The sequence below is a fragment of the Eumetopias jubatus genome, unplaced genomic scaffold, assembly GCF_037043125.1.
Source record: "Eumetopias jubatus isolate StellerSeaLion01/CBP00866 unplaced genomic scaffold, mEumJub1_p1.0 scaffold_6, whole genome shotgun sequence".
In the NCBI taxonomy this organism is placed as follows: Eukaryota; Metazoa; Chordata; class Mammalia; order Carnivora; family Otariidae; genus Eumetopias; species Eumetopias jubatus.
The window spans coordinates 17,612,367-17,635,532 of NW_028274812.1; the positions used below are offsets into that span (position 1 = coordinate 17,612,367).

At 45.7% G+C, this 23,166-nt stretch overlaps 1 protein-coding gene across 1 annotated transcript in view; it reads right to left on the bottom strand.

The window, feature by feature from the left end:
* UST (uronyl 2-sulfotransferase) overlaps positions 1–23,166 on the bottom strand; it is a 300,379-nt gene that overhangs the window by 85,627 nt on the left and 191,586 nt on the right. The window contains exon 5 of the mRNA XM_088024234.1: positions 14,798–14,951. Within this exon, the coding sequence (XP_087880360.1) occupies positions 14,798–14,951 (154 nt within the window). The remainder of the gene's footprint in view (positions 1–14,797; positions 14,952–23,166) is intronic.

The following is a 23,166-nucleotide window of genomic DNA, read 5'->3' on the forward strand; positions in this document are numbered from 1 at the left end:
TCCGGAGACTTCCAAAAGGGATTCCCACATTGAATTTATCCCTAGTATGTTGTCTTTCCTTTCTAGATCCAGAGTAACAGGCTGCTGAGAAGGCAGTCACTCTGGTCACCAGATAATGGTGGTGGCTACCAAAAATGACATCTAAAGGTGGAGGGTTAGAAAAATACTGTCTTTTCCTTAGGTTTTCTGTCATTAGACATTGAGATTTACACCACTTATATTCTCCCTGAACTGAAATTCCAAACAGTCTAGATCCTAAACATTCTACTCTAGTAGAAAAAAAGAAGAAATGATCAAACACTGACAATAGTGATTCGATTTTTACTTCAATTATCTGGTTTCTATAAGAAACCAATTTTTATCATCACTATATTTAACACTTTTCTAGAGATACAAAAAAAGCAACTGGATAAGATTTATAAAAACTGGACAAAAGAGAAAAATTGTCATTATTAGCTGGGGATGCAATTTTATCTGGTAAACGAAAAGAATTTCCTGAAAATTTATTGAGAAATAGTAAGAGAATTGAGTTGGCTGAGTTAAAAATAATATACAGAATTGAATAATAGTAATAATAATATGCAACAATGGCAACAACAATAAAAAGATAAAATAACCTAGAAATAAACTTAACAGTGCGAGGTCTATATGAAGACACCTCTAAAATACTCTAAAGGGATATGACAGAAGTTTGAATAAATGGAAAAGCAAAATACATTCTCAAATAATAAGACTCGACATAAAGATGTCAATTCCCTATATGTTAACCTAAAACTGAATGTAAACCCAATAAGTAACAATAGGGTTTTCTGCATATATATGTGAAGAAGAGGGGAGCTGAACAAGAGGATCTGGAAGTTCCTATGGAAAAATTAACAAAGACAAAGAGCTAGGACAGTTGAGGGAAAAGATTAATGAGAAGAGATTAGATATATAATAGTGTGCTACTGTACCTAAAGACACAGATGAAGGAACCAAGATTAAAAGTCAAAAAATAGGTCCCTCCAAAAGCCAGAATGTATTATATGCTAAAAGTGACACTTTACTGTGGAAAAGATGAATTATTCTATAAAAGTGGTTGGGATAATTTGTTAGCTCTCTGGGAGGGAAAAAGATACTGGATTGATATGTTACACCTGACAGCAGGATAAATTTCAGATAAATCAAAGATTTTAATTTAAATAATATGAATTATAATAAAAACCCTGGAAGACACCATGGAGAATTTTTTTTTTTTTAAATCGCTTCAGGGTGAAGAAAGTCTTTCTAAGTGTGCCATACAACTTAGAGATGGCATTTCACACCATGTTATTTACTTTCTTGCTCAAGAAGCTTGGTGCTCCTGCCTTCTGTGATGAATTCTAAAGTCCTTCCTCTGATTTTCAAGACTCTCACTAATTTGTGCCAATCCAACGTTGACTTCTTGCTTTCCCGAATAAATGCTAATCAAACCATGCTTCTTGCATCCTCTTCCCAGAACTGGCTCATTCTCATGTCCTTTTTTCCCATACTAGGTACTGATTAACCTATCCCTTCTCTATTGGTTTGTGATGCTTTTAGCTATTGAAGTTTTTTATTGACCTGATTGTTGATTCACATGCAGTTGCGATGCATATTGATTAAACAATAATGATACTATTATAATGTTATTGATAGATATAAAATCCCTTACATCTAGGGAGCAGAAAGACCTGGAAGAGTTGTAAGCAGGGGAATGATGATGTCAGATTTGCACACTGGACGTTATGACTATGGATTGGGAGAAGATGAACCAGAGACAGGTTGATTGAGCCCATGAGGCTTTTGCAGATATCCAGATGAGAAATGAAGGGGGTTTATGGAATGACCCCTGATGGAGGCTGATCTGAAGGAAGTCAAGGAGGAAGAACCAACAGGCTTGGCAGGGGAACTGGACACTCTTGCACCCCACCTCCCATCTTCATGGCCACTTTTTACTATAGCCATTGCAGTAGCCACAGATTCACACAAGAGAAACTCTGCCTCGGCAGCTCGACACATCCCTTGCTTTCTGTTCTCAGTGCTACACCCACAGGAACCCACCTGGCACTCACATGTGCAGAGCCCAGACATGAGGGAGTTAAGGGGCAAACTTGACAACAAAGGATGAAATCAGTGGGTAAATGCTCCCCTTGTTCTTCCCCAACCACTCCTTGGTTTCCAAAGGAGTGACCAATGTGAGGACACACCCTTGTACGCTATAGCCTTCCTTGCACTGGCCTTCCCTGTTCCCATCTCCAGCACCTCATGCCTATTCCCTGGGATCTTTGTCCAAATTCCCACACCCTTCACCCAAGCCCTTGCCTCAGGCTCTGCTTTCACAAGGACTGCAGTCTACGTTGGTGGCTAATTACGCATGGGTTGGGGGGTCAGGGGAAGAAAGCAGGGAGGGATGACTCCAGAGTTTCTTGTCTGGGTGAATGGAAAGATAGGAGTTTCACTCACTAAGAGTGTAATACAGGGTTTCTTTGTGTGTGGTAGAGGCAGGAAGTAGGAACAGATGCCCGTCTCACTACAGCTTGCCGTCTTGCCATCACATTGCCTGGCACATTGTAGGTGTTCAAAATGTGCTGAAGTTTCACATGCAAGTGGAGAAGAGAGACAAACCTCATTGGTTCTCCCTGTACATCTGTATCTGTTATTAAGTACGTACTGAAAGTTAAGTTGGGTTTTGGCCACAGAGCTGTGATGGGTGCTAAGATTAAAAGAGGAGATTATGTCCTATCATCTAGTCCATTTTAACTAAAATTACAGTTTAGTTTAAAATATAAGACATGTACAACCATGAAATAATTGGAAGGAATTAAGAAGCAATACACATTAGTAAGTAAAAAAATAAATATAATCCACACCAAGTAATAATTCCTGGAGAGAGAAGGATCAGCAGCCATCAAAGTTGGTTGAGGTTAATCTTATCGTCTTGGATTAGGTCACCTTTCTAATCTCACATGGTTCTTGTTAATAGTGGTCAGCTAGAGAATGTCATAATTATATCTGAGATTTTATCATCATCAAAGATTCCTCCATCTCTTGTTGAAATTGATAACCTTCCAGGGTGCCTGGGTGGTTCAGTTGGTTAAGCGTCTGCCTTGGGCTCAAGTCATGATCTCAGGGTCCTGGGATCGAGCCCCGTGGCGGGCTCCCTGCTCAGCGGGGAGTCTGCTTCTCCCTCTCCTCTGCCCCTCCCCCTGCTTGTGCTCTGTCTCTTGCTTTCTCTCTCAAATGAATAAATAAAATTCTAAAAAAAAAAGAAATTGATAACCTTCTTTTATACATCTGCTGATTCTTTCACAAGGCTCATCCAAGAGGTGAGTTTATTTCAAAAACTGGATGTGAGTGTTTAAAACTCTGCAGGTGGCAAAGGGGTAGTCATCTTACTATAAATTCCTATCAGTGTTACTTCTCCTTTAATGCAAAAGGAAATGAGTAGAGAAACACTGAGCTGAGTGTCGATACAACTCCATTGTCTTTTTACTTTGTCAAAGAAAATGCACAGCCATTTTAAAAAAGCTTTCTTTGTCACGAAGTTGAGTAGGCTTTGGTTAAAGTTCTTTCATTCAACCACGAATATATTCATGAGCTTAAGGTCAGAGAAAAAGTGGTCTGTGCCTACAGGTTGCACAATTTTATTGCCAGTTCACCCGCCAACTGTCCCATTCATTCCTGGCTGCATTCCTAGAAGATCAATGCAAATATCATGTGGGATAAGATCAAACTTCCTATTAAATTCCCATCAAGTCACACTTGCTGGTATCAGTTCTACTCTGTCTGGGACCCTCATTAATCAATCATAAAAGGGAACTGAAGTAGTTTGTTAAGTGTGTTCTGCAGAACTAATTAGAGCTGAGACCATCACAATTTCCAGGCATGAGTATTTACTCTATAACTTTTCCAGGCATTTAAATTTTTAATATTTGGAGGTGAGTTTCACCTTCCTGTTGCATTTCAGGAGATCAACGATCTGTTATACCTGCTTCTACTGAAGATGGCCCTGAAGCTCCAAGGCACTTAGCATGCTTTTGACTCCCCACTCCTCAGCCCCCATCTAGCTACCTCTTTTTTGTTTCTAAGATTTATTTATTTGAGAGAGAGAGAGAGAGAGAGAGAGAGAGAGAAAGGGAGCACGTGCACGTGTGCTTGAGCACAGGGGGGAGGGGCAGAAGGAGAGGGAGAGAGAGTCTCAGGCCGACTCCATGCTGAGTGTGAAGCCTGACGCGGGGCTTTATCTCATGACCCTGAGATCATGACCTGAGCCAAAACCAAGAGCCAGATGCAGCCACCTCTTTTTAAGAATATACTCATGCTAACGTCTACATTGTGCCCCATGCTTTGGAAAGAGGGCCTGGATATGGTGCCAAATGGTCATCCAGGCCATCTTCTTAGTTTCTATCCTCCTTGCAGTCAAAAGTATTTGTCCTTCTGTTGCCAGACATTAGAGGGCCAGGCTCTGCAGCTAACAAATTCTGGGGCTTGTTTTGAGTGAGCCCGAGCAAAGCGAGCGTTTTTCCAATTATGCACCATCTAATTCAATTTACATTAGAAAAAATGCCAGCTATTTCATGTTAGTATTGACATTTTCATAAGTACTTGCAGTTAGGATTCAAGCTGAGATTCCAATAAATCTTTTAGATGTTTTACACTTTTACTCTTCCTGTCTTCAGACTTTGCAAAATATTTTTAAGAACACGTTTGGAGGTCATCCCGCCTTTGGGGAATTTATGCTGTGTATGGGAAACGAAGGGGCAGAGGAAAAAATATTACAATTTGGCAAAGCAAATTGAGGACAACTATAGAGACGTGCCAGGTTCTGAAAAACAAATGCAGGGTATGAAATTCTAAATTTTAACACAGATCAACTGAGCCGTTAGTTTTTTTACTTTATAATAAAACTTCACCCCATAACTCCTTTGAATAGCAAGCGCCGTGAGGGCCCATTATTTTAAAGAACACTTAAACTGTAGTTCTGCATTTAAAGTGTAGTTCTATTCACCTGTGTCTTTTTACTTAGCATGTATATGTATTTGTATAAACTGGCCGGCATTTAAAGAGTGATGCATGTTTCTTTGAAGAAGTGGCAGTGGAGATGTCCTCCTGATAAAATATTTTATTCATCAGAGTGCTCACTCTCTCTTTTACTGCCTAAAGCAGGGGTCTGCAAAGCGAGATCTTAAATGCACGTAGAATTTACTCTTTGGCTTCTGTATAATAAATATTACCCACTTCGATTTAGAAGAAAGCCTGACAACACACGCGCAAGCGTACATAAATACAACAAACCGTGCACTATACCATCAGACTTCTTTAATGACATTTATTTGTGCACGCCAGTTCAAAGCCTTACAAGTAGGCACATTTCTGAGGGGAAGGCAAATATAGCTTTTTCCAAATGGGCGGAGGATACAGAAAGTGAGATTCTAGAAGATATTCAGGAGGTGCGTTTCTCGGTGAGAACAGCTCCTGCTGATACAGCCCAGAATGGGTGGATGTGCTGTTATCCTTCCATAGTTCTCAACCTTAGCTACATGCTGGCATCACTTCCAGAGCTTTCAACAAATCCCAAAGCCCAGGCTGCACTCCAGATCAATTAAGCCAGCACTGCTGGGTGTGGGAGGCAGGCATCCGTGGTTTTTAAAGCCCCCCAGGTGATTCCAATGTGTGGCCAGGCTGAGAACCATCACCTTTGTGAATCTGAGCCAACTGGCCCAGCAGGGGTGCAGAGCTGAGCCCCCAGCGCAGAGACAGCTGCAGGGGCCCCTGACTCATAGTGAGGGGCGGGGTCAGGAGCAGATGAGCTCAGCTGACAGGTGGCCAGCGGATGCGCCTGGCTGTGCTCGGGGAGCCCCTGGGTTTGATGCTCCTGTTGGGACCTTCCATCAGGAAAGCATGCTGCTTCCCCGGCTCAGGGCCATCTGGAGAATTGCTTCATCCGTCCCAAAGCTCCTCACCTCCCCTAAACCCTCTGCTCCAGCCAAGCTGTGCAGCCCACCAAAGAGCAGGCTTCAGGCTCTCAGGCTTTTGCACAGACACTCCGCTCCTCTGGTCCTCTTGACCATTACCCCTGCCTTAATCTGCATCCATCCTTGAAGACCGAGCTCCCACCTAGGCTAGAAAGCCTCCCCCCAAGGATCCCCACTCTCCCTGATTATCTTCCTCACCTGAATTCTGCCTCTGCATTATTCTTTTGCTAATTAAACGCATCCCGCCAGTGACAATTTCTGTGCTGCTGCACTGAGCTATTACCTCTCTCCTTGCTGGCGGTAAGGTTTCCAAGCTTGGTTCTTCTGTTGCTAGCCAGGCGGTTAACAACCGGAAGGACAGTGAGGAGTTTTACACTTGTTTGTAAATGCTCCTCCATCACCACCCCTGCTCCAAACTGGAGATCCTCCTTGTGCGTGGTCAGTACTCCGTAATACTCTCTCGCTCCTTGATTTATCTCTCAATTAGATCTGTACACTTAACCTTGAACTAACTGGTCTACCTGCATATGCTTGGAGTCCTTCTCTATTTTGTATTTTGTAGCTACCTTTTTTTCCCCCAAATGCAGAAGTTTCAGGATCCCATATAAACATGCCTCCCTTGCTCTAAATCCTGAGTGTCTTCCCAGTGCTCTTTAACAGGGCCTGACCCCTGCCTGCCCACATTACTGGACTCAGCTTTCTCTTTCCTCCCTGTGCTGACACTGCTCCAGCTTCCCTCATTCTCCCCCTCAGCTTACTGTGCTCCCTCCTGCCGCAGGACCTTTGCAAGTGTTGGTCCCTATATCTGGATGTTCTTCTCCTCTTTCCCTTCAGGTCTTATTTCAACCATCATTTCTCTGACCTCCAGACATGCCCAGTGTCCCATTCTATGCCTGGATGGTGACACGTCTCTGCATTATAGGATGTGATGCAGTTACTACTTCACATGCGTTTGTGTGGTTTGGGGATTAGTGCCTGTCTCGCTTATAGGACTCTAGGCTCTATGAGGATAGACACAGAGTCGATTTTTGCTCAGTATTTTATCTTCAGTTTCTATTATTGTGCCTGACATACAGAAAGTACTATCAATGTTTATTGAATAATGAATGACGAATGAACGGAGAGATGGACGGACGGATGAGTCACTAGTAGAAGGAGAGACACCAAAATGTATGACTGGACTCTTGGTTTTGCAGACCGGAAGCAAGGAGGCTATAGTTTGGTGCCATGGCATGGCGGCATGCCATAGGGCAAAGCAGATGTGAGCCCCTACCTAGGGATGGGATGAGTCGTTTCAAATGTTTATCAAGCTCACATCACCTCCACAGTCCCCTCAGGACCTGCAGTCCTTAGCGACTCTGTAACAGGCAGAATAATAAGCCCTGAAGATGTCCATACCCTAATCCCTGGGACCTGTGAGTATGGTATCTTACATAGCAAAAAAGGACTCTGTGGATGCAATTCAGATTACAGTCCTTGAGATGGGGAGATTATTTTGGATTCTCTGGCTGAGTGCAATATAATCACACGAACCCTTCAAAGTGAAGAACCCTCCTCAGCTGGGTTAAAGGAATGAGGTGGGAGGAGGGAGAGATTTGCAGCAGGTGAGGGACCCGACTCACCACTGGTTGCCTTGAGGGCGGAAAAAGGGGATCACACTTTAAGGAACATAGATGCCTCTAGAAAATGGGCATGGTGCTCATTGGATCACTAGCAAGAAAATGGGATCTCAATCCTACAACCACAGGATATGGATTCTGTCCACCCCAGATGAACTAGGAAGTGAGTCTTCCCTTTGAACCTCCAAAATGGAATGCAGCTCTGCCAACACCTTGATTTTAGCCTAGTGAGATCTGTCAGACTTCTGACCCACAGAAATGGAACATCCGAAATTTCTGTTGTTGAAGCCACTAAGTATGTGGTAAATTGTCACAGCGGCAATGGGAAACTGATATACAGGCTCCATCCTGCCCCATCCATATGACGACCCCCTTGACCAGAGCAGAGAGGAGACTTGGGTCAGGGGCAGCCAAACATGACGTAGGAGGTGACCAGATGGAGTGACCAACTGGACAAATCAGGGTCACTCAGGGCCTGGGATGTGAGCTAAAGAGGAACACCAGGCACTACTGTGGGAACAGCAGACAAGGCCAGTGACCCTGGGGAGAGGAGAGTGAGCGGCTGAACAGGGAGCTGGCAACCCCTGGGCAGCCTGGCGCCGACACAACATGGTCGCTAGACCTTGCTCCAATTCTGAGCCCCTCCTAGTCTCCCTCTGTGAGCCTGGCCTCCACTCTGCCCCTTGCCCTTCCCAGGCGCCGGGCTCTGCATGGTACCTCCTGGCCTTTGCTGGCCGTGGCCGTCCTTCTGTCCTCATCACGAGACACATCTTCATAATTACTCTCATGTTTCTGCTCCCCTGGCCCCCTGGCCCCTGAGGCAACCCGGGTGGATATGAGTTCTTTGTAACCCACGTGGCCTAATGCAACTGCCTCGAATTCGGAGGTTGACCCTCTCCACATAGCCTCTCGGGGCTGGCCTTCCGAGCCTGTGAAAGGGGGCCACGGGGTGGGCGCTAATACCTACCCCACGGGGTGCTGGAGGATGAGTGAGCTAACCCATGACACCACGTGCAGGGCGGGGGCTATTTGGCGGCCTCTCAAGCAGCAGCTGGGGGTTTTCTGCTGGCCCCTCCCAAGGCTCCTCGCCGGCCTTTTCTCCAAGACCCATCCTTGTTTTCAACTCTCCCGCCTCTCTTCCTCCTGCGCTCACCATCGTCTGTTTGTTGGCAGCTCCCGGGGGCTGAACCCCGCGCGTGGCTTCGGCTCTAACAGTGCCTGGGACCGCTCTTGACACACCTCAGGACAAACGGGTTTCAAGAACGCTTCTCTCGAGCGGGGACTCCTCTGTCCTCTGCGCGGCTCCGACGGCATGTGAGAGCCTTTGGTCCCGGCACACCTTTCCTCCCCACACCTTAGGGGCCAACAGTGTGCTCCTTCTGTGACTTACAGCCCTGTGCCCGCAGCTGCTTAGATTTCCAAGCAAATAAACACGGGACAAATCTATGCCAAATGGGCTGGGATCAGAACGTTGTCCTCAGCTGCTGGGAACACAAAGAGAAGCAGTTTCCTTAGAAACAGATTCCTGGGGGAAGGGGCCTAGTGGGGCCATTTGAGACCTTGGCGGAGGTGGACCTCATGGTTCAGGACACGGCCCAGCGTGGCCTGAGCCGCATGAGAACAGGAGCCCCTGTCTGCAGGAGAAATAGTCTCTTTAGGTCTTGGGGAGCCAGGAAGAGAGCCAGGGGGAGTGAAAGCACCGATGCTAAAACATTGTTCTGGAGACTTTCAGCCATCAGAGTGCTTCTGTGTAGAAGGCTTAGTTTATTCTCCCAACAACCCTGTGATACAGGCAAAGGGGGGCAAGATGTCCCCATCATACAGATGAGAAAAGTAAGGTTCACAGAGTCTAAATCACTGGCTTGGTCACCCAGCGAGGCTGCTATCTCTAGCCACAATCGTAAGCCAAATCTGAACTAGTTGGAGATGGGAGTATTACTTTTCTACTTTCAAAAATTCGGAGGACATATTTATCGAAATACTTAAAAAGCAGATCATCCAAATTCCTTATTTGTTTTCTTTTGCTAAGGAAAAGGATGCTTTAGAGACAGAGGCAAAGCCTGAGGTTTCATTCACAGGACAGCCTCAGCTGGTCAGGACAGAGTGGAAATTTCCAGAAGTGAGTATTTCACATATACATTTCCAAAGCTAAAGGACGTTCAGAGTCCAAAACTTTCAAACAAATTAAAATGCATAGCTTTCTGAAAACCTTTGCTGACGCTGGCCAGCTTTCAGACTTCTCCAGAATCCAATGGGGCCAACATGATTCACTGAATTCTTTATGAATTAAGAAGCTGTAAATTATGCATCTTTTTTTTTTTTTTAAACATGCATTACTTTCCCTGCTTTACAGCCAAGCCGAATAAACAGTATCACAGAGGCAGTTTCCTCCCTGGGAAAAGCTCCTCCTCTCCCAGCTCTTCAAATGGAGGATCATCTCGTGGAAGGGTCGTCTAGTGAATTTGCAATAAGTTTGAGTCAGGAGGCCAACTTGACATTCTTGGGAGTTTGAAAGTGCAAACTGGTATCTCCGCAGAACATTTTACCACGAAACTTCCTAGGGCCAGGTTTTAGGCAAACAGCAAGCAGAAATCGCACACATATAACTGAGTGGAAATGCCAGGGCAAGAAATCCATCTGCAGGGAAATTCAGCAATTGGAAAAGGGAGTGGCTTCTGCAGGCCTGATATGCTCTCCCTCGCTTGTCAATCACAATAGTTGCTTTTCATTAGCAGCCTTCATTCTTTCATTAACGGTGTCCCCGGTGCCAGGTATCTCCTTGCCTTGGAAATAAAGGAGACTGGACTCCAGCTGGAGAAGAGTCTCCTGTGCTGGGATGTACCCCAGTGAGCCTGTGCTCAGCTCTGGCCCACCTTATGATTCTAAAACCAAAAACGAAGGCAGCCACCTCTGCCCTGGGCAGCCAAGTTTCTGGATCTGGACAAAGAGAAATGAGCCCAAAGAGAAGTGCCTTTTCACGGCGTGGCTGCTAGAAGTTGAATTTGTATCCGTTCTAGCAATAATTTATTTCAAAATTATTTTTTGGTGAATACAAATGAAGCATGGTTTGGAAATAGAAACTTCTAGAAATCTAATTGCTTCCAGAAAATATGGGAACTTGCTATAAGATGCTCGAACATTTTGGGGGAAAAAAATGTTATAACAGCTGTGTCTTTGTAAAGATGTGTCAGACAAAATGATTTTGCTCAAAAAGCACAGGACTTGGCCCAGCCCAGTCCTCTTCTCCTTTTACTACGCAGGAAGTAAAACATCAGGTCCCAGTGATCCAACAATATAATCATAGAGTTGAGGCCAGGCTTCTACTCCTGGCAGGGCCTCTGACCCACCCCTAGACCCAGGCCCCATTCCTACGCCTGTGACACAAGAGTTTCCTCGTGCCCTCCAGGGACCCTGCACATTCTAGGATCCCTTTACCCTTTTCCACTTTCTTACAAACCACCCAGCATCACAAGATGATATTATTTCACCCGCTCGGCAGGCTCAGGGGCCCTGGTCCTCTCTCAGCTGTATGCTAAGCAGCGCTGCAAGGCTCAGGGCCAGGAGCAGAACTGCCTGATTTTTGGCAACTGGATAAAGCAAATGGCTTTGAGCACTGAGATCTGGATTAATGTGGGTACACCAGTAGCCCCCTTTCGGGCCAGCCCCCGTGACTCTGTGTGCGTGCAGTGTTTGGGGAGAGGCCTCATCACATTGCCCCGCCGGCCTTCTGGAGTGTGGGGTCCCCCTGTGCATCCCCTCTCAGGCCCTCGCCCCCAGGGGAGGGCCTCGCAGAGGGGCCAGTGGTCTCCTCACAGCTGCCCTACACCCCACCGAGACACAAACAACACCCTCTTTTGAGTCAAACAACTGACCACCTGGGCTTGCCAAAATGAGGACAGGCTCTGAAAGGGGGCAGTTTTATTTCAAGGGTTTAATGGACCAAGGAGATGAAATAAAAAGTTTCAGCTATTAAAAAAAAAAAAAAAAGGCAAAAGACCGTCTTCTTTCCAAATAAACAAACTATCCTTTGAAGAAGAAAAGATTCTAACTGGGTCAGGCTGGGGCCAGGTCATGAAGGAGTCACGTGTCCCTTGGGCTCCCCTCTCTATTCCAGACTCCCCTGATTTCGCCTTCTGCTGTTTTGGGTAACCCAGTGTTCTCCTGCTGGGGCCCTGCCAAGGAATGACATGAGCTCATGGGACGTAGGCCCTTCCCAGGACACGGTGCTTACACTGGGAAAGGGGGCCCCTGCAAATCTCTAAGGGTAGAATTCCAGGCCGGGAAATTTCCCCAGAATCTCTCAAATCACACCGTAAAAGCAGCTCCCTGCCTGCCCTTCAAACGTAGAAGATTTGCCTCAACTAAAAGCTTTCAATAACTCTATGGGTTTGGTTTTTGTTTTTGTTTTTTTAATTTAAACCATGATTTTTTTTCTCTCCCTTTTACAACTTCTCTGGCGAACGATTACGACTTACTGTGTGTGTGAACGTGTGAAGACTTATGTTATTGGCAATGATTTCCCGGATGGCAAAAACATGACAAGGTAGAAAAACCTAGAGAACTGCCCTCAACTTCCATATTAATATGTGTTTGTTTTTTAGTAAGTAGAATACTATTTAGGCCTCCAATATTTCAGCCCCTCTTCTGGGTGCCAGGGACAGAGATGGAACTCTGATCCTCTCCTGCCCTGAGAGAACTCAGAGAATGTTGGGAGGACAGGAGAGAAGTTAAGACAAGATCTTAGCCAGAGAAATAACATCACCAGCACAGAACTTTGAGAGAGCACAGAGGAAGAACATCAGGACCTCCCTATATAACTATGCAGCTTGTGCCCTGCATAACTCTGGGGTAACCATCCCACAAACTCCATTTTCAATAGAGCCATGTGGACACTTTGAGTGTCAGGAGCCTTGTGAGACTTGCAGGGAAAGCATCCAGGGATCTGCCAGACACAGGTCTAGAGCCGGAGGGAGGTCCTGACCCCTAGAAAGATGGTGGAAAACTGCTGAGAATGTCTGAAGGCTGATGGGATGACATATCCCCTGCTGGGAGAAGGGCTCAGGCTTCCTCACAGAGATTTGGGAGAAAGAATCACTGATGAAGGTGTGTTGGCTTTGGGGTCATTCAGGTTATTTCTCAGCTCACTTCGAGAAACTAGCGTGACTCCCTGGGCTGTACACGATCTGTTGTCTCCAAGCCTGACTTCTCTGTATTCTCCTCCTGCCACTCTCCAGGCCCCACCCCTCACCCGGCACCAGCCACGCTGTTCTCCCTGCTGATCTCTGAACTAACCACAAGGTCACCCACTGCAGGGGCCCCATGAAAGGAAAAGGCTGGTTTTCTCCCCTTTGCTTCTTTTCCTGCTCCCATTCTTGCTAGGACCTGCCCCGCTCCTTACACATGCCTTACCTTCATGCATGTCCTCCCTGCAAGGGACAAAGGGATGATGACACCTTTGGAGTTTTCCAGCACAACAGATGATCTCTAAGGAGTGAATAGGCAGAGGCACCACGTGCCTATTGCAGACCCCTGGCGCTAGACATCTCCACGCCAGGACCACTGGCTTCGGGGAATGAGTGACTGATGAAGGACCCCTGGACCCTGTCCTTGTTCCGACCAGTTCCTGGAAGTCTGAGACGACACATGGACCAGACCATAATCGTCAATAAAAACCCCAGACTCCAAGCAAAGACAAGACTCCCTCTTTCCTTTCCAAGCCTCCCGGATGCTCCATCTAGATGTCTTTCTCTACAGATCTTCAATTAAGTCTGTTTTCACCTCCTGCTGGCTCGCATTTGATTTCCATCTTGCGTCAAGCCAAGGACCCTCTTGGCTGGTCCTGCGGGACTTCCGCTCTGGGTCCTGGGACCTGGCCTGCCTGCATCACTGGTAAGGGGTTCTGTACTCCGAAAATGTACTTGTTGCTGAGAAAAAAATATGTAGCCATATTCATAACATGTAGTTTAAAGAAAAAGATTAGAGTTTTTGCCATCAAAATTTCAAAAAAAGCATAAGAGCCGCTTTAAAAATATTTCATTAAAGCATTAGGTAGTTGAATAAATCCTGAATGGTGAGGCAAGAGGCTTAGTTTCTGGTCTTGGCCCATCTGTGAGTGAGCTGTTTTGCACAAGATAAGAAACAACCTTCGTGCATCTGTTTTCTCCACTGCACTCGTGGACTTTAAGACACAAAAGTGACATCATCCAAAATGCTCCCATCCTCCACATACTCTTATTACATTTTTAAAAATTAAGAGAAGTTTGGTCATTGGCTGGACCTGGGAGTAACGACACTCGTCCTTAGCTACAAGGACGCTCTGTGGCCTTGGCAGCAGTGGGCTCAGGCTCTGCGCCACTCTCCCGCCATGGGAACAGAGGTGCATGGACGCCTCTTTACTTTCTGCTCCTTCTGCTTGTGCCCGACAGCCCAGGATGGGTGTGGGTGACCCCACCAGGCTCCCTCCGACACACAGACCAGGATTTCTGCTTCCGGACCACGGGCTCTCGGCTACTTAGCAAGCTTTTGTCAATTTAGGTCACAAGCAGGTGAGAAACGTACTTTGGCTCTGGTGTTGGCAGAAAGATGCATCACTCGGCCCTCCGTTTTTTGTTCCCAACTCTGCACTATGGAAACAGCTACTGGGGTCAAAGTTCACATCCCCATGGAGCTGAGGGTCTCCAAACAAGGTCCAGAAAGATCATAGTTTTTGCCAAAACGGCCTGACTCTGTTGTGCCGTGGTGGCAAGAACCCGGACTTGACATCAGATGACCTGTAAACAGTCAGGCTTGTGTCCCCACATCGTTTATGGAATCGCAGGGTCTCCTCTGAAAACACCCCTCTCTCACAGGAAAACACTTTGTGACCCTCTCAGAGGGACTCCTAAACGCATCTAAATGCCAACAGCGCCTGTCAGAATCCTCTAGGAAAGGTTCTTTCTTCTCTAGGATCTAAAACCTAGCACTAAAGACAAACCGCAGAAAACAAGATTAGAAAGTCATTTGAGAAGATGTTCATCAGGATCTGGGTCATCTGGGACAATTAGCTTTTCACTGGCAAAAACGTCATCCCTGAGGAGGGTGCCATGGAAATGCCATGGAAATGCCACGGGGGTGCCACGGGGAAGGAGAAGGAGAGCTTCCCGGCCTCCAGGGGCGCGCCCGGGGCAGGGCAGGGAACGCTTCTGACGATGCGACAGGACTTACCAGGTAGCGCTCCTCCTGCCTCATGCTGGGGGTGCGGATCATGTGATTCTGTTCCCCTCTCCAGTCTCCAAATCGACGGAAAAAATAGTTAGATAAAAACCGGTTGACGGGGTCTCTAATGATGTTGATGTAGACAGGCTGGTCTCCTCCAAACCTAACACACGCACACAAACACGGAGCTGGTTACAACCCGTCACTTCTGGAGGGAAATAAAGCCCACGTAGACACTGCTTCCCCTCTAGGTCATATACCGTCATGAGAGGACCCCTATCCACTAAGGTCCCAGTGAACGATGTCATTGGCAAGAGCGTTTCCCGATGGGTATTTTACTATGTGCAGGAAGTGTCTGCAGGTACCTACTGGGAGGTTGGGAGGCCTGTGGTAGGGCTCTATGGAAATGACTGGATTTGTCAGCAGGGAGGTGCGGATGTTGTCTTGTTTTCTCACTAGGCTGCGGGCTCCTGGGAGCGGGGGCATGCTGGGTCGGGTTTTGTATTCCCAGGGTCTGGTACGGACACACTGACAGGTGGTTGGCCCTCACAGAACGTCTGATAAATTCTGATTCCCTCGCTGGGTGAGATGGTGCTTTATTCTACATCCTGACTCGAACAGTCTCAGGCAAGGTGCTCTCCAGGAAGTGGGTAATATCGGCCAACATTAATTAAACACACACAACATTTATGAAGTCACTTTGTTGTAAACACCTTTTGTGACCAACTCACAGAAGCCTCACAACACCTCCGTGGGGTAGAAACCATAATCTTCCCCATTTACACCGGGGGGCGGTGAGAGCCTGAGTAGTTCGTGGCTGAGCCAGGCTACGAACCCAGGCAGGCAGGCTCCAGAAGCTGTGCTCTGAACCATGGAGACAAGACTCCAGAGTTGAGAAAAGTAATAATGTAAGGGACATTGTGAACCCAGCAGAAATCAATATAAATATTCTCAAGTGGTTTTAGATAAAAATAAAACAATCTAGGTGTTTCATTTTAATGCCTTCCACAAAGGGACTGGACAAATGCTCTGAATGCTAGCCCGAGGGCAAGGCCTTCCCGAGACAAAATGATAAGGTCAGCTGACTTGTTCTTGAGGATTCCTCCCCCTTCTCTTCAACCCGCTTAAAAACAGTAACCCCGAGAAGCCTGGGAGAACACTCCAGGCTCTGCAAAGAGGTCTTGCTCTGAAGGACCCCCTGAAGGACCCACAGGCTCCTTTTACCCTGTGACCCCATGACCTTCTGATGAGGATGCCTTGACATTCTACCAGGGGTCAGAAGGAGTTCAGAGAAAAGAAACGGACATGAGCCTCCCCCTTCTCTTCAGCTGGCAGACTCGGTCACCTTTCAAAACCCAGGCCAGAATCAGTCACATCCCTCAGCAGGTCAGTCCCATGCTGTGTCCGCCCTCTCTCCAGCACTGTGCATCCAGGTCTGCCTCTCCCATCAGACTGCCTCCTGGAGCAGGGAATGATGTCATTTAGCACAGTGCATGGCACACAGTAGGTGCTCAACCCATGAAGACATGACTGCCTGGGTGTATATGCTTCTGAGCTGGTAAGTTTCTGTTGCTATCACAGGGCTCTGCCATAGAGGAAAGTTGACATAACAAGCCACTGATCCTTTTTTGTGTATTAATGCACATAATTTTTTGGGTATTAATGCACATAATGCTCATCCTCGGTTTATCTGCATTTTGAAAGCGAACCCTCAGAGAGAAGAATCCAAAGGTACAAAAAGAAATGACTCTCCAGGGGTGGAATTTCAGGCACCAAGTTGCATGAATGACATTCTGGACTCCTGGACGACTCCACCTTGGAAAACACGCTGCTCATGAGTAAGGTTAGCCATGCCAGTACGAATCTTTTTTTTTTTTTTTAAGATTTTATTTATTTATTTGAGAGAGAGAGAATGAGAGAGAGCACGAGAGGGAAGAGGGTCAGAGGGAGAAGCAGACTCCCTGCTGAGCAGGGAGCCCGATGTGGGACTCCATCCCGGGACTCCAGGATCATGACCTGAGCTGAAGGCAGTCGCCCAACCAACTGAGCCACCCAGGCGCCCTGCCAGTACGAATCTTGTCAGCTCCAAGATGTACGCAGGTGACATCCATGCATCTGCATGAACACGGCAACCAACTAGCCTCAGAAGTCAGCTGTGCCAAGCTGGCTAGCCGCTATCATCCTGGATGGATCTTCCTCTTTTTAATTAAATTGAGTCTCCTATCTATGATAAGCAGCAACTAAAGTAATAAAGCTAAGGATCAGGAAGACAAAGCATGCCTACCAGATGTGAATGCAATTAAACCCTCAGCAACTGCATCATGCTTTAAAAAAACCTCAACTCTAATTCTATCTTCATGTGAAGAATGACCATCACTGCTAATTAGCAGAACTGCCCGATCATGTGAATCAACGCACAGCTTCCCATGGTGAGATAGTTCTCAAACTGGCCACAGCCATCTTCCCCCTAACACTGTGGCCATGAGGACTCACAAGGCTTCCTGAGCATGGGTGACTTGCTCCCAATTGCACACTGTAGCCCAATGCAAGATTTGCAGAATAATTTTCCCAAAACAGAAGTTTTAGATGGCTTAGGAATTCATTGTTAAGCATCAGATAATATAATAGCTACTCTCAAAATTTTTAACTGTAGAGAGATGTCTGATATATATCTCCCTCTTTCCAGAAATCAACAGTAATAATGGTTTCAGGCTACCAGCCCCAGTCCTTCTTCTAGGACACAGAGCTCCCTCCCAAACTGGCAAAATTGGGGTGGCATGTCAGTTATACAAAGGAGGCCAGCATATCACCCCTTCCCCCCTCATCCTACCCTCTCTCAAGGTCAATTTCTCCTCCTTCCACACTTTTTAGTTCTAGTCAGAATTTCTGGTCACCCTTAGGAGGTCTCTCAATCCCCTGAACCTACTACTGCTGCTTGTATGAGAGAGAAAGAGAGAGAGAGAGAGAGAGAGAGAGAATGCTTTGCACCCCCACCCAATCTCACACAGCACAACACTCTGCCTTATGTTTTCGGCTCTGAAGAGACATTTCCAGAGCCTCCAGGTGAAGCCCATCCTATTAAGCCAGACAGCTGAGGAGTCTCTGGTACACCCAGCCAAAATTCCTAATCTTCCTTTATGCGCATTTCCTTTTGTTTGATCCACTCAACATAAAGAATTGGCTTCTCTTTATAGATTTTTTTTTTTTTACAACTTTAAGCCTTTTCAGCTTCAATTTTAATTCCTTTAAATTCTTTTGTGTGTGTTTCTTCTTGAAAATTCCTTCAGCAGTTGTCTTCAGACTTACTTCCTTTTATTTTTTAATCTGTACTTCTAATTTGGTCTTTATTAAACTATTTGGTCTTTATTAAACAACTGTGCTGACCACAATGAGGACAGGTTCTGTGCTGTGCCTACACACTAGAGCACAGAAGTCAGGCCCTATTTTCTTTTTCTCTTAACAACACACTCTCTTGTCCTTTGGTCACCACAAGAGCTACTATTTGAGCTCTCTTTTAAGTCATCCTAAAATAGCAGGTATTTCCAATTTCTTTGACTTCTGTTCATACGTCCTATTTGTCAACTCTTTAATCACCCCTGTGGGTCTCCTTCTGACCCTCTGCAAATTTATCATATTCTTTCTATTTTTGTTTTTTTGAGGAGAGGATGAAGATCCCAAGCAGGATGTAATTCTCTAGGAATAATAATGACATGGTTCTCATTTTTTTCTCAGGCATTCCTAAATAATTCATTCTGAGGATTTTCTTCTATATCTGCCCCACACTGCTACTTAACCAATTAACCCACAACATTAGCTATTTCTCCAACAGCTGTGAAAAGCATATGGGTAAGAATTTTAGGTATACTTTCATCCAATTGCTGATGATATTCTGCCTAGAATATTACCGCATATAGTAAACAATAAACCTTATGACCAAAATTATTCTAGGGAATTAAGACAGCTTTCTAGGGCTAGAAACACTTTTTGAAAGTACGCCTTTTTTTAAAATTATGGTAAGACATACATAAGATTTTTTAACTGCACCATTCAGTGGTATTAAGTACATTCACTCTGTTGTGCAACCCTCACCACCATCCATCCCAGAACTTTCTCATCATCCCAAACCCAAGCTCTATATTCCCCTCCTCTGGGCCCCTGGCAATTTCCATTTTACTGAAAGTATATCTTTCGTTAGGGAAGGTCGCTGGTGGTGTGCAGTGAGGCGGACTCGGGGCAAGCCCAGATGATGATCCCAGTCTTCATCGGGCCCACAAAGCAGGTGGGCTTCTGTGTCCACCGAGCAGCAGAATCTCCCCTTGGGGAAAGAGGAGACTGAGGGAGAGAGCACCATTTTCCCAGGTCTGGCCCAGCAGTGTTTAAACAGCATAAAATCAAACTTCTGGGTGATGCTTAAGGAGGGAAAGAAAGTGTTCAACAACGGCTGATACCAATTTCTATCTTGATGCCCTCTTCAAAGTTAGAGACTTCTGTCACCACTACAAAAGATTTACAGGGCACGGGGGTTAAAGTGGAAGGCCTTGCTAATGAGAATGTCAAGTCAACATTTAGAAGGAAGATGTGGAAGCCCGACGGAATTCTGGAATCAGTAAGATGGGATTTGTTTTGTTAAACAGTGCCATCGGAGGGCAGCCTCCCTCTGCTGGCGCGGGTAATGAAGGCCTCGCGTTAAGGGAAGAGAGGAAAGTGTCCAAAACGCCTCCCCTCGCACATGGCACCCTGCCTGCTTCTCGGGTGATTGATTTATTTTTAAATGTTTTGCTTTTGCGAGTTCGTACTGGTGTTGGAGCCACCATGGGAGATAAATGAGGAAAAGCAGCAGAACGGAAGGAGGGTGAGCAAGTCATGAACGAGAAACGTAGCCTGCCGTGAAAGGAGGCCTCTGAGGCTATAGTTGGAAATTGCTGAGTGCACTGATCTGTCCTGTAATCCGCTTGGATTATTTTGACAGCACAGTGCTCCGACCCAGCCCTTCCCAGGTTCTTCCCTGCCAGCCGCCAGGTTGGGGTTGAGGGGGCCCCTAGGCTGGAAAGTCACTGCCTCCTCTCCACCCTCCCAAAAACACTTAGCAAACAAACAAAAAGTGGGGGTGATGGGAAGATAAATTGAATTGTCCATCACAGTCTTTGCAGTGTGTGGATCTGGGACGCCCTTAAAGAGATTTCGTTGATGCTGAGAGGCTGAACTTTTTCAAAAATTGTAATTCTCTTGGTTAGCTCTGGGAATGGACACAGGAAAGCAGAGTACACAAATATTAAAAATCCTCCTAAAACATCATAACAAAGAGTAGCATCTTTTAGGCCGTGGTCATTCTGACTCAATTCTCCAGGTAGTTTAGTTGGAAAACATTTGTCTGGCTCAAAGTTTTAAGCAGTTCAAAAGCCATGTGAAAAGAGCAGTTTCGTGGAAACACCCACAAATCCCAACCGGCCTGAAATTTCTGCTGGGTTTGGAGTTGCTTATCTCCCCTGGCAGGAAGCCTTCCCCGAAACAACGATGAAAATACCGGTTTGGTGTGATCACTCTTGCTTTCTATGGTTGAATTAATAAAACTGGATATGATGAAATGGTCCTTCTAGGTCTAAAATTAGGGAAAAGAAGGAACAGAGCAAGATGCCTAGATGATGAATAAATGAAGCAAGTCAGCTATCTAACCGCCAAGAGCTCACAGGATAGTATTTTGCATCAGTTAGAGTGTCTACATTTTGAGATAAGAATGCAGTACTTAATGGAAAAAAAGAAATAACGGGCAATTCGTCTTGGCACAATGCTGTTCGCTTCAGAAGTCCAGAACAGTTATGTGCACCAGCTGTAGGGAGGTGAGACTCTCATTCTTATATTCTGCTCACCAGCAAGTGTCTTGCTGTATGTTAAGAATGTAAGGAAGATTAGAAATCAAATATCAACAAAGACTATTAAGTTACAGTATCAAGTCTTCTCTTAATAACCTCATTATCTTGAACCAAGCCAACCATATATATGGCTGTCAGCAATGATCAGGGTAGGTTTCTTAAGAGTAGCTTAATTATCTCTTTGCCTTACAATTCAAAATATAGAACTCCATTCTAAAAGCATAGGAAAGCCCTCAACACGTTCCAATGTGGTGGTTTTTCTGTGAATTGTGTACTGGGAGCTTTCTTTACATACCCAGTTTGCCATTTACAACTAAGGCCTTTCCCTTAAAGCTGTTCCCTGGAAAAAGAAAAGCTGGTGTTTTAACTTCCCATGTTCAGTGGGTTGAACACAGTCTTGTAAAGTAGTAAGGCTGGATTTGTCATTCTGTTCACGCTCGTGGAGGTCTCCTACCTGAAGCCCCAGCCTCGTGCCTGGGGTTGGCAGGAGAGGATGAGGTTGCTCCCGAAGGTAGCATGAGCTTTTTAAAGGAGAGAGCTGCTCAGGCCAGTCTCTCCTTTTTCCCCTGCTTGAAACTCTCGACTGGCATCTTCTTTTGCTGTGCCTGCCCCTGAGCTCCTATCTACTGATTCCTTTCGATCCCTCTCTTTCTCTGGCTTTAGCTCATGTCGGTCCTTGTGCCACCAATGCCCTTCCCCTTTGTCTAAAGCTGGCCCGCCCCTCACATCCCAGCAGCAATGGTGACTGTTCTAGAAAGTCCTTCCACACTTCCTCCTCCAGGGAGGGAGGGTCCTGCCTCCCACCTCCCCTGGGGGAGACCCCGTGACCGTTTCTCCTAAAGTCATCACACTTTGTTGCCATTCTTCTTTAATGGAAGGAGAGCATACACTTCCCCAAAAGCAAACTTTTTTTTTTAAAGATTTTATTTATTTACTTAAGACAGACAGAGAGAAAGAGAGAGAGAGCATACAAGCAGGGGGAGCAGCAGGCAGAGGGAGAAGCAAGCTCCCTGCTCAGCAGGGAGCCCGATGTGGGGCTCGATCCCAGGACCCTGGGATCATGACCTGAGCCGAAGGCAGACACTTAACCGACTAAGCCACCCAGGCGCCTCCAAGGAAAACATTTCCAGTTCATTGTGGAAGTCCCAGTCCTGGAGCAGCCTATAGGAGATAGAAGGTCCTCAATACAAAAATGCGTTTATTGAACAAAATGGAATGGAGGAAGGAGAAATCAGTATGAGCTGGGCCCTGCTCTCAAGGTCACGGGGACACTGTGAAGCTACCCAGGGACAGGCACTCAACTGTAGGCCCCGAAGGAGGCTTCTACAGAAATGCTCCTGAATGCCACAATGCCACTTTGCGATATTGCCCAGGTTGTCTTGAGGAAGCAGCAGAGAACTTCACAGACCTCTGCAAACTACAGAGGTCTACAAAAGTAACTTTGTAGAAACTACAAAGGTAATTTTTCCATAGGGCTAAGCAGTTGTCAGAGACATAGAAATGTGTATCGTTTCTAATATACAATCAAATAGACACACAACCTGGATAGAAAAAAAATCAAAAGTGATGCAGCATTTCCAGCTGAAAATTAATAGGAAAGTATGAGAAAAAAGAAGATTATTGGGATAGATCAGAGGAAAGACTACTTACAACAATCTCTTTCATAAGGAAAATAGGAATATATGTTTCAATTTTGCTCTACTATAAATTGCTATAATTTATTCAGAATGATCTATGTTGGTACACATTTTTTTTTAAGTGTGCATAGTAGTCAATATATATCTGGACTTGTTTTATTTCAAATGAAATTATTTCCCCTTAAAAAATAAAGTCCGCACTGCATATATGCAATATCCTTCTCTGAAGGAAGCCGAAGGGCTTTCCTTCATTCATGTATTTGGATCATCCCCACAAGGTAGGAGTGGGCAGGACCTGTCCCTCTTTTATAGATGGGAAAACAGAGACCTCCCATCCCTGCCCAGAGGTGAAATTGCTAGCCCAGAGCCATGGTCAGTGGGAAGGTCTCATACACAGAGGTCCTGGCAGTCAGGCCAACACTATTTTCTGCAGATGTGGTATCTTCCTTCTCAAAGGTACTTACCAATTTTTTTCATGATTAAATTGATCAAAATTAAATAATTCTCAGACATGTATTTAATAGTGGAGGCCATGATAAGGTATGGTTGCCATGCTGTGCTCAGCTCTGCAGACCCAATTAAGGTACTGGCTTTGGCTTGTCATTAGAGTTTTACACTGTCCTGAGTCGGTTATTAAAATTCATTGCATTGCAATTTGTTTTGGTTGTAAAAATTTGACCCATGAATCAAGAAGAGTTAAATCACGAGGTTAGAGGATGTCAGGGGTGACGCAGAAGGAAGCTCACAAAAAAAGCAAGGGCGAGAGGAGCTGTGCTTTGCTCTCTGCAAGTCGTAAAACACAATGCCTGAAATAGCTAACAAGACTTCGTTATCTAGTTATGTCTAATTATATGTTCTTGGCTGGCTGGAA